This window comes from Diceros bicornis, chromosome 36 (assembly GCF_020826845.1).
Source record: "Diceros bicornis minor isolate mBicDic1 chromosome 36, mDicBic1.mat.cur, whole genome shotgun sequence".
Lineage (NCBI taxonomy): Eukaryota > Metazoa > Chordata > Mammalia > Perissodactyla > Rhinocerotidae > Diceros > Diceros bicornis.
Genome location: NC_080775.1, coordinates 1,152,048 through 1,164,620, shown reverse-complemented (window position 1 = coordinate 1,164,620; position 12,573 = coordinate 1,152,048). Strand labels below are relative to the sequence as shown.

Here is a 12,573-nt window from a genome sequence, read left to right as displayed (position 1 = left end):
GGAATCTGCAAGGTAAGATATAAACACATGCACATAAACTGGAAGCACACGACTGGAAGACGCAAACGCTGAAGGTACCTGTCAGAGAGTGAACAAGCTCTGACGTCTCCACGTCGTACAGATTCGCCGTTCTGTCCCAGGAGGCCGTCACCGCCTGCTTTCCCCCAACAAGCCAGTCGGCGGCTATGACCACTCCCTGGTGGCTCTTAAGAGATGTAAGTGGCACCCGGATGGTAGGACAGTCACTGGACACATCTCCGTCTGCATCGGGCTCGTCTTTATCGGAGCACTCCACTTCGTCTTCACCACACATCTGCTGCTGAGGGCGAGAGCAGAGGAGAAGTTCCCTGGGAATCTGAGTCTTTCTGACACGGCTACACAGACTGTCGTCACTTGTCTTTCTAGGACTTGATCATCCTTATGACCAACAGTAGCGCAGTATCTGGTACACAACTGATGCTCAATGAATGTTTATCAACTTTGTGATTATCTACTTGGCTAAAACCTAGGGCCAGATATAAGAAAAAATTAAGGCCACTATGACATCAAATGAGCTACAGTCCACTTCCACTAACCAACAAAATGGCAAATAAATGATTTTCAACATTTTAAGTTTTCACCACTTATTAGTAAAAATGTAATAAAACTAAACAAATATAACTGAAAATCTATATTTTAACACAATAATAAAATAAACATTTCAATTCTCAGAAAACCCTTTATCTTAAGATACACTTAGAATTCTATTGTTGTAAATAATAGGTATGAGAGATCACTTCATTTTCCTACAATATCAATGAAGTCTTTTGTCAAAAGCCAAGGATAAAAGTAAAACAATAGTCAGCCTAGGCTTCAGGTCTTTAAGATGTTTAATATGTTTACCTATTCATTCAACAAATATTTATCAGGTGCTTACACAGTGCCAGACCAGAGGCCGGTCACATAGCATGAAATGGAGAGACGATCTCTGTCTGACACGTACATACCACGTACAAGCCAGGGGATAAGGGCACTGGGGTCAACGTCCCGTCCCCGCCTCACGGAGGTTACATGCTAGCAAGGAAGACAGTCCCCAGAATCGGGCGTGCACGGACACAGATACGCACACACATAAACTAGCGTGGGAATATATGCCACATGTACACACACAGTATAGGTATATACGACATGCATAAACGCACAGAGTATAGGAATATACACCACATATACACACACATAGTACAATGAGATGCCACAGGCACACACACACATAGTATAGGGATATATGTCACAGGTACATACATAGTATGGGGATATACACCACATATGCACACACAGTATACGGATATGCCACATATACACACATAATATAGGGATATACATCATGTGTACACGCATATGGTACAGGGGTATGCCACATGTATACACGTGTAGTAGAGGGATATATGTCACATATATACACATAGTATAGGGATATACATCACATGTACACACATGGTATAGGGATATGCCACATGTATACACATGTAGTACAGGGATATATGCCACATGTACACACATACAGTATAAGCATATATGCCACATATACACACACACACAGTGCACGGATATACACCACATATACACACATAGTATAGGGATATACACCACACGTACAGGCATATGGTACAGGGGTAGGCCACACATATACACATGTAGTACAGGGATATACGCCACATGTACACACACACAGTACAGGGATATATGCCACGTGTATACACACACATGCAATATAGGGATAATGCCACATGTGCACACACACATAGTGTAGGGATATACACCACACACACAGTATAGGGATATGCTACAAGCATACACATGTAGTATAGGGATATACACTACATGTATACACATAGTATGGGGACATACACCATATATACACACACACATAATATAGGGATATGCCATACGCACACACAGTGTAGGGATATATGCCACATGCACACACACACACAGTATAGGGATATGCCACAAACACAGTATAGAGATATGTCACATGCACACATACACAGTGTAGGGATATATGCCACACACACAGTATAGAGATATGCCACATGCCCACATACACATAGTATAGGGATATATGCCACATGCACACACACACAGTGTAGGGATATATGCCACATGCACACACACACAGTATAGGGATATATGCCATGTGTACACACACAAACAGTATAGGGATATATGCCACATATATACACACACATAGTATAAGGATACATGCCACGCACACACACAGTATAGGAACATACATCACACGTACACAAACACGCAGTATAGGGATATATATCACATGTATACACACACAGTATAGGGATACACACCACATGTACATACAGTACAGTCGTGCATCACTTAATGACAGGGATACGTTTTAAAAGATGAGTCATTAGGCGATTTCATTGTCATGTGAACATTATAGAGTGTACTTACACAAATGTAGATGGCAGAGCCTACTACACACCTGGGCCATATATTACTAATCTTATGGGACCACTGGGGTATATGCAGTCCATTGTTGACTGAAACATCATTATGCAGCACATGACTGTATCTATTTCAAATTACACTAAACACTACAAAGTTAAGTGCAGGATGCTGAGAATAATGCGGGTGATCTGCGATACTGCGTGGTATCTGCAGGGTAAGAAGTGTGGGGTGGTGCAGGGGGAGGACGATCTAGGAAAAAGTCTGAGCAGGGGCCCTGCAGGGAGGGAGAAGGTGGCAAATTCAGGGCAGCAAGTGCATCTGGTTTGGGCTGCCGTGGGGAAGTGATACACTCTGAAGCCGGAGGGTCAGCAAAGGGCTCATGAGGTTACAGGTTCGAGTCTAGAAAGATCACTCCTGATGTCATATAGAGGAAAGACTGGATGTGAGCAGCCAGACCTGCGACAAGGACACTGGTTAGGAGACTAGGTGATCTGGACTAGAGACGACAGCTAGGCGGTAACAGAACTCTCCCCTTTGGTTTGAGGATGGGATCTCTGTTTCCATTGAGTTAAAAACCTGCTCAAGGGGAAAGAATCCCTGATTGGCAAACTGCATCTAGATGGGGAGGAGCAACATGCTCACTATAAATTCCCAGTGCAGACACCGCAGCTCAGGGCTTTCCTTCGGGCGACACTGGCTCATAGGCCACAGGGCTTCTCAGCTCCTGAGGAGCCTCCTGCACCTTTGCTGCCCGCTGGGCGAGTGAGGGAGTCTGGGTGACTCTGTGGGCAGGTGCCGAAGAGGGGTGCCAGATGGGGCTGCAGCTCCTGTCCTCCCTCCTCCTAGGGGACTCTCAGCAGAGACCCCTGCGTGGGTGCTGCAGAAGGAATATCACAGGGATAGAGAAAAGAAAGTGGACCCAAGAATTATTTAGGAACCAGAATCAGTTAAGATTTCCCGAATTAGGCAGACATGTAGGAGGAGGAGAGCGAAAGAAGAAATGTCAAAGATAATCCCAAACCTTCTGACAGTTTCGATCATAGTTACACCCCAGACCTACAACAGTGAACCTAATGGGCTATTCGCAAAGTATCTGGGAAGGAAGGAACAAGTGGGCATGCCAAGGAGAGATTTCCTCAGAGGGGAAGCTGGAGGAGGTTTAGGGGAGACTATGTGTGTAGTCTGGGTTTTGCAACAGTCCAGTGGAGAGAACTCAGGTGCCAGGAACACAGAAGAGTGGCCTGGAGCTCCCATTTTAAAAAGCCCTAGTAATCAGGATTCACGCTGGAAATGTCAGAATCAGAACGTTTACAAAAGTCATCTTTCCCAACTACACAAGAATTAAAAGACATTTTAAAGTGCAAATGTAGTAAGTCATATTAAAGCATAATTATAAGCTCTTTTAACCCTAATTCAGCAAAGGGCAGAGATGGAAGGGTGAGAATTGTTCTTGTATGTTTCTGCCAATGTCTTAGAGATAATTAATCTATTTAATCATTTTAGTGTAGGCAACACTTCAACAGAATGTCCAAGAATTGCCAGCTTAATACAAAGCATCGACTGAGCACTAACAGTCCACAGAACCAACAAATCACTGAATCACAGTGTTCTGATGTAGGAAGGGCCACTAGCAGTCCCATGGGTAACTCGTTCCAATTTTCATTTTCAAATGGGAAAAATTAACCCCACTAAATTAAACTAATGACTCAATACCATACAACTAGTGTGACACAGTGACTTACTGGGTAATCTAAAGTTGTTTACACTGCACCACACCTAAGCATGTCTTTATCAACATGGCAGATGCCAAGCAAAACTCGCTGGTCCAAATTAAAAACAGAAAACGTCTGTCCAAAAGCTGTACTGATTCAAAATGAATAGATCTTAACAGATTAGAGTTTATTTCAAAAGCTGGGACTAGAACTGCTAGGTAAATGTGAGTCAAAACTGGCCAGCAAAAGCTGAAGAAAACAAGTGGCTCTGGCTCTGAGAGCACCGCTGGCACTGAGTGGTAACTGCAGAGGAGCATCATCCCCTCTTCACTCGGGAAGGCCACACAGAACCCCTCCTTGGCAGAACTGCTGAAGCCGTTCCAGTCACTGACTATGATATGATGCAGGCTCACCTCTAACTCAGACTGGGCTTCCCCTGGTTACCCCCAAACCCTGAGGCAGGAACTACCAAGCGTGAAAAGTCCCTGCATCCAATGCAAGCAAAATCATAAAGAAAATAAAGTCAATTTAATATTCTCAGTAAACTGTTAAGTTTTTTCAATGTAAGTACTGTACATAATCTCTTCCCTCTGACAAAACTGGTGCTTTTTAAATTTTATTTGAAAAAAAAAAATCCACACAATGTTAACGCATTTTCTGAACTTTCTGAGCATTAATCCTCACCCTCATCTCTCTGCCCTGTCTTCCATCAGCTCTCACTGTTTCTGGAAGAATGTACGTGTTAAGCACAGCACATAAGAAATACTTTGGTAATTCCACAAGGGAAAAACTGTGTTAAGATACATAACGCGCTCAATTAAAAAAGAACTGTTCAAACTTCTTAACTAAAGAAAACTCATTTTTACTCATCACAGGAATTTATTAATTGCTTAATCCTTCTCCAAATAAAACAATGTTTAAAAAAAAGAAAAAGTGAAGAAATATTCAAAGGTAGAAATAGCAAAACTAGAAGATTACCATCACACTCCCCAGAATTACAGCCAAAATGCACACCAAAACCTCATTTTTGCTGGACCACGTAAAATCACGTAGCTCCTCTGCCTGACATAGTACTTCTACCTGCGTAAGCAGCGCAGGCAAGGGGCTGACCATTTGTGAAGGCTAGACAGCAAAAAGCTGCCCTGTAACAGAAAAGAGACGATCATTTCACTCCAAAGGATAATTAAGATCTCTGCGTGATTACAAACACAGAGTGTTGGGCTGAAGTGGCACACCTGTATCCAACAGTAGAAGACAAACAGTAATTGAAGGATTTATGGTTTAAATCCACCGATCCATTCTTCTTCTCAATGCGCAACCTCACCAAGAACACACAATGGAAAAGTTTCTACAGTAAACGGTGCTGGGAAAACTGGACAGCCACATGCAAAAGAATAAAAGTAGACCACTATCTTACACCATACACAAAAATTAACTCAAAATGGATTAAAGACTTGAATGTAAGACCTGAAACCATAAAACTCCTAGAAGAAAACATAAGCAGTACGCTCTTTGACATTGGTCTTAGAAGTATCTTTTAAAATATCATGTCTCCTCAGACAAGGAAAACAAAAGAAAAAATAAACAAGTCGGACTACATCAGACTAAAAAGCTTCTGCACAGCAAAGGAAACCATGAACAAAATGAAAAGACAACCCACCATCTGGAGAAAATAAGTGCAAATCATATATCTGACCAGGGGTTAACCTCCATAATATATAAAAAACTCATGCAACTCAACAACAAAAAAACAAACAAGCCAACAAAAAAATGGGCAGAGGATATGAACCAACATTCTTCTAAAGAAGATATACAGATGGCCAACAGGCAGATGAAAAGATGTTCAACATCACTAATTGTTAGGGAAATGCAAATCAAAATGATGAGATAGCACCTCACTCCCGTCAGAATGGCTATAATTAACAAGACAGGCAACAATAAGTGTTGGAGAGGATGTGGAGAGAAGGGAACTCGCATACACAGCTGGTGGGAGTACAAACTGGTACAGGCACTATGGAAAACAGTAGGAAGATCACTCAAAAAATTAAGAATAGAAATACCATACCATCCAGCTATTCCACTACTGAGTATTTATCCAAAGAACACAAAAAACTAACTCAAAAAGATACGTGTACCTCTATGTTCATCGCAGCATCATTCACCATAGCCAAGACTTAGAAGCAACCCAAGCACCCATCAACGGATAAATGGATAAAGGAGATGTGGTATATATATATATACAATGGAGTACTACTGAGCCATAAAAAAACACAAAATCATGCCATTTGAACATGGATGGACCTTGAGGGTACTATGCTAAGCAAAATAAGTCAGAGAAAGACAAATACTGTATGATTTCATTCATAAATGGAAGATAAACAAACAAACACATAGATAAGGGGAACAGATTGGTAGTTACCAGAGGGGAAGAGGGTGGGGGGAGGGTAAAAGGGATAAAGGGGCACATGTGTATGGTGATGGATAAAAACTAGCCTATTGGTGGTGAACATGATGCAGTCTATACAGAAGCCAAAATATAATAATATACACCTGAAATTTACACAATGTTATAAACCATTGTAACCTCAATAAAAAAAATATATATATGCAACCTCTTTTATTGCGTATATATATATTTTATGTTGACACTAATGATGTCACACATGCTGACTTACATGGTTTTTCTTATATGAAAGATAGACAAGTTGTCTAAAATCAAATACACAAAATATTATGAAATATAACCTAATCATAAAATTTAAAACAATTAATGGTAAATGCTCAGTATTGGTGGAAAGGGAAGTGAAAATGAACATAGGCATATACAAATAAAGGTGTTTCTTCTTAGACACTGTCTTGGTCTGCTGGGGCTGCCAGAACAAAACACCAAGATCACATGGCCGAGATCAACATGTGGTAGATTCCGTTTTGGGTGAGGGCTCTCTTCCTGGCCTATAGACGGCCACCTTTTCATTATGTCCTTACATGGCCTTTCCTAGGTGCGTGAAGGGAAAGAAAGTGCACAAGAGCTCTCTGGCCTCTTCTTGTAAGGGCACTAATCCTAGGGGATCAGGGTCCCACCCTTATGAGCTTATTTAATCTGAATTACTTCCTTAAAGGCCCATCTCCAAATACAGCCACACTGGATTAGGGCTTCGGTGTGGGAATTTGGGGGAGACACAAACATTTGGTCTGTAAGATATTATAAATTTATCCTAAAATTCGCAAACATCCAGAACCCTACCAACATACCCCATGTCACGTTTTCAGGGTAAGTAAATGTGCTGCTTACACTAGTGTCGGCAACGGGCTGAGGTGTCGGCAGTTGAACTGCATATCTCCAAATGTGAGCAGTCTGATCTCCAGAAGCTGAAGAGAGAAATAGGAGGAAAATTACCCAAAGTACACATCATGCATAAAATGCACCTTTTGCTAGGCTCTGACCAAGCATCGTCAGACTTTGTAACTTGGTGATCACTAGTGAGATGAATGTATTTTACTCAAATAGCTATTTCTGAGACTGCATAATGCTATTGAGAACTGAGTAAATGTGCAAAATTAAGATGATTACTTATAAAAATATTCCCTCTTTCGTTTTAGGGTAGAAAGTTGTGAAGGTTCAGAGAAAATTTATAAATAGATTTTATTCTCCATCTACCTAACCTAAATAAACAGAAATCTAATTATACTATAACTTGTGACTAAAATAGATTCTGAGGTATTTCAGAAAAGTGAGTAATACACAAACGCACGTTCCCATCTACTCAACATCGATGGACCTCACAATCTGCCAGGCATCTGTTAGTACTCAGACCTTACTTTCACCAGCCAAGTCTGCAAGACGATGCATGGACTTGGGAGCAGAAAGACAGAGGGCAGCTGAAGGGCAAAGACAGGCCCACAGACGTGCTGGCACGGCCGTGTCACTCACCCTTACAAGATCACCATCTGAATACCACCTTTTCTGCGTGGCTGCCGAGCTTCCCCAAAGTGGCCACGTGCAGATGGCAGCACACGGTGTCAGATGAATTTCCTGCCTGACTTGCAATCTCTCTTCACATCAGCATCAGAGCCAAACGCCACCTACCTCTCCTCTCCCCAGTCCTACTACTTCACCTGTCTCAGTTCCCGTCAACCCCTTTCTGAGAGGTCTCTTGATTTCATCCCCTCCTCTCCAACCTCTGGTTGTCACCGGTCTCCCTCCGTCTTCTCTCTTCCCAATCACACAACAAACAGCCAATTTAATAAGATTTAAACTCCTCGCCTCCTTTACTCCCCCGATGTTCATTAAGGTACCAACTAGATAGGGTGGTCGAGGCTGATGACTCTAAAACCGGCCTTCCCACCAGATTCCAGTCACATGTAAAGCACCCAACTAGCCCTACTTCTGGGCTCTATTCCGCCACAGACAACAAAATCTGGCCCACAGGCCAAATCCAGGCAGCCACCCATTCTAAATGAGGTTTACTGCACACCTCCACGGCCACTCATCTGTGCACCGTCTCTGCTGCTTCCGAGCTAACACAGAGCTGAGTAGTTGTGACACAGACCCAGTGGCCTTCAAAGATGAAAATATTTACTTCTGATCAGCAAGAAAAAGCTTGCTGACCTCTGGTCTATCCAAACACTTATCCTTCAAGATTACCCTGGGTGTCCCCAAAACACGACAGAGATCTACAGGTGAGAGACAATTTCATACGAAAAAGTCTCAGTACAATAATGGGAGTGTGTTTAAAACCACCACATAACATTATGACAAACCCAAGCTTCCACAGCTTAGGAGAACTACCTAGAAAGGAAGAAAAACTAGCTCTGCAGGTGGCCGTGATGTGGGACCACTGTTTCTCTCCTTTCCATATTTCAGGTGCATACAGGATTAGGACTGGGCAGGAATGACAGGCTTCAGAGAACTGAGTTACAGTCCACCAAGAATCTTCACTGTGCGAGCAGGGAGAGTGGCAACAATGAAGTGCTTCACAAAAAGACTTCTAAAGGAAGAGGAATCGATTTTAATCTCACCGTAAAGTCAGGTTCATCTAATTCACAGTCCACTACCAGTTAAAAAAACCAAACTACTCAAAGTATTTTGTTTTATTCATTTCTCACTTAATTCATAAAATGTCTACTAACAATTGTCTAACTTTTGTAAAAGGCATGGATAATCCTGATGCTATGGCTAAGAAAAGAACGATGGCTGTTTCAAGATTATCAATAACTTTGTTCAATAAAGAAAAAAATCAACATACCAGTGAGAGCCAACTGCTCTGACGGATGAAATTTTATAGAATTTACTGCAAAATAAAAAATTACAAAAGCAGATTTAGAATAACAAAAACATATCATCAATATTTATTATACCTACAGCATGTATTGCAAAGTTAAATTTAAAAATTAAAAGAACTATAATAGTTCATTAGATCCTCCCATTCAATTAAACGATGAATATATGTGTAAGTTAAAGAGAACAGAGATACAATAAAAAGTAACTATCAACTATCACATTGCTAAAACAGGACACACAAAGAATATTAACAATCTATTTCTTTTTTCAGATAGGGAAGTCATCTAGATTTAAAAATAAATCAGCATGAAAAAAGAAAACATAATTATGACAACGGGCAGAGGCAGATGACAGAGGGGGGCACTGTTATCACCCACCCGGCTAGCCATAAGCCCACCCTCCCTCCTTCCCGGCTTTCAGAAACTCAGTCTGCTCCATTCCAGGAGGAGACCCCAGGAACTCAAGAAGGTAGGCCCTGCAGCATAGGCAGGGTCAGGATCAGGTTAGGACAGTGATGACACCCTCCCGGTCTCCTCTCCAGATGTGGGAGCAAACTGGGAGTTTAAGGCCATGGAGGCAGTAAGACCTGACGACCCAGATCCCTCAGAACAGGTAAGCAGGAGAAGGGGGCCTCCAGGCACTGCCCAAGGCTGCACTGGGCACTCAGAAGGCAGGCTCGAAGGGCGGAGGAGCGGGGACGCGAGACAAGATGGAAGCTGAGGGCCTGTGAAGGCAAGCCCTCGAGGACGGCACCCTCGGAAGAAGGACGGCCCACACATCAGCACTCCTGATGCCTGAAGTCCACCTCCTGTCACCCAGCCTCGCTAAAGCCAGGTCAGCACCCACACCCCGTCTGCTCTGGAGACAATAAATCTTCCCAGATGAAGGGACACCATGCAAGGCCTACACAAATTCTTCATACATAATGCCAGCTCATAAAATAAAAACTACTAGACAGAAAAAGATCACGTGAAGAAAGAAAGTGAGAGAAATCTCCAGGCTGAGGCACGTGCTAGAAGATGGCACACAGAGGTGAACGGAACACGACCTCGGCCTGAGGGACTGAAGAAACTCACCATGGAGAAAAGGAAACAGAAATAGAAACTATAGAAAAGAGAAAAGGTGAAATGTTACCAGGCATTTTAGGAGACAGATCAAATGAATGGAAACCAAGAAGAAGAAATGGACCAGATAAGCAATCTCACAGGAAATTCAAGTATTCAGGGTAGACAGGGCATTTAAAATAATGGTGATTCCACTCCACATGCACCAGAATAGCTAAAATTACAACCCAGCATACACCAATCGTTGGAGAGAACATGGACCAACCAGACTCCCCACACTGCTGGCATAATGGAAGGCGAAGGAGTGTAAGCAGGCAACGTGGAAACTGTTTGGGGGTCTCTGCTAGTGCTGAGCACCCCAGACAATCCCACCTTGAGATACCCTGAAACGACTGTGTGCGTGCATATATATCGAAAGACTCAAATAGCAACTGCACACTTATAATTATCTGTAATAATAAAACTGGAAAGATCCAAATAAACCAGACTATCCCAGTACCGTAGCACCACACAGCAACAGCCACACAGCAACAACGCCACACAGCAAGGCACCGACGAGAAACACAGCACAGACCAATCCCAGTCAGGACCCGCAGTGGGAGGCGGCCACTCAGGTTTTACCACTTTGTAAAAATCTGAGCTGCACACTTCTGATTTGAGTGCTTTTCAGTGTCTATGTCAGGCTGCAATAAACAGCTTACCGAGTCAGCCCAGAATGAGCCCAGCACGGGGCTGACCAGGAGTGCACTGCAGTCAGCAGTAGCAGTGGCTAGAGGCCCAGAAGGCACCCTCCCGCCCCCCCCACTTCCTCTCCTCACCCAAGCGAAGACGGGCTCAATTCCTTGACTAATTAGAGGGGTAAGAAAAGATTTTGCACAATGTTATGATAAAAAGGAACTTTCAGAGAAAGAAAAAACTGTAGGAAATTAAAAACATGACCGCATGAAGGGTTTTTTTCAGTGGATGGGCTGAGGGATAAAGTTTAGGAAATCTCCTAGAAATAAAGAAAAAATATGATAGAAAGTGAAAGAGAAATCTCCTAGAAATAAAGAAAAAATATGATAGAAAGTGAAAGAGAAAAAATAATAAAATAAGAGAAACAGTCTGGGAGTACCAACATTCTGATAGGAATTCCAAAACACAGGACTATTTCCCAGAACTCAATCACATACATTTCTAGACTGCAAAGTCCCACCCAATGTCCAGAACAATTAAAAAAAAAAAAAGCAGGCCTACAGAAAAAAACTCCTAAAAGCTTCAAGAGAGACATTCAATCACCTCGGAAGGATCAAGGTTCAAAACACCATTAAACTTTTTAATATCAACCCTGAAAGCTATAAAAAGTAGGAGCACAACCTTTGAGTTTTTGAAAGAAAACTATTTCCTATATAGAAGACTATACTCAGCCAAATTATCAATCAAGTGTAAAGGTAAAATATACTTTTCAAACATTTAAGGTCTCAAAAAGTTTCCTCTAAGACACCTTTTATAAGGAAGCTACTGAAAGACAGGCTTTCCTAAAGAGAGAGGAAGAACGGGACCCAGGACAGAGAGGAGGTACCAGAGGATCGAGGCAGAGAGAAACCCCAGGAGGAGACAGAAGGGAGACTCGAAGGGCAGCCGCGCTGAGGAAGTGGGTATCAAACCCGTCCAGAGGGGGTGGAGGGGCAGACGACCTGCTGAGTCTGATCACACAAAAGGAACATCACACATAGAGCAGAGTGTAAGGATGAACTAGGGATACAGACAGAAAAACAAGGCAACTCTTCTCTTCAGAGAAAACACAAGAGATTGCAAGTACAGTGTGTATGCAGGTAGTCATGAACAATGTGGATGTAGCCATAACTGAGTAAAACCTGAATATCCATTTAAATAAAAATCATGCTCTAACTACTTGGCAATGACAAGAAGAGAAGAATGTATGTGGCAAGTGAGTAAATCTTCATTTTCCTTAATTAAGAGTCACTTCTTTGTCTAAAACTCAAAAATTAAGGGGTCAACCCAGTGGCATAGCGGTTAAGTTCACGCGCTCCGCTTCAGCCCTCTGGGGTTTGTGGGTTCGGAT

General features: G+C 42.4%; 1 protein-coding gene across 7 annotated transcripts in view; it reads right to left on the bottom strand.

Moving 5' to 3' along the window:
- The window catches only part of WDR37 (WD repeat domain 37), a 71,511-nt gene that overhangs the window by 24,605 nt on the left and 34,333 nt on the right, over positions 1-12,573 (bottom strand). For 6 of the 7 annotated variants that reach the window (XR_009216972.1, XM_058532340.1, XM_058532338.1 and 3 more), the window contains 3 exons: positions 9,410-9,454; positions 7,456-7,532; positions 79-319 (listed from right to left, as the gene is read on the bottom strand). Coding sequence is in view for 6 of the 7 variants with exons in the window: in XM_058532340.1 (XP_058388323.1) it covers positions 79-319; positions 7,456-7,532; positions 9,410-9,454 (363 nt within the window). In the remaining variant the exon portion in view is untranslated. The remainder of the gene's footprint in view (positions 1-78; positions 320-7,455; positions 7,533-9,409; positions 9,455-12,573) is intronic. The other variant, XM_058532342.1, reaches the window with a different exon arrangement.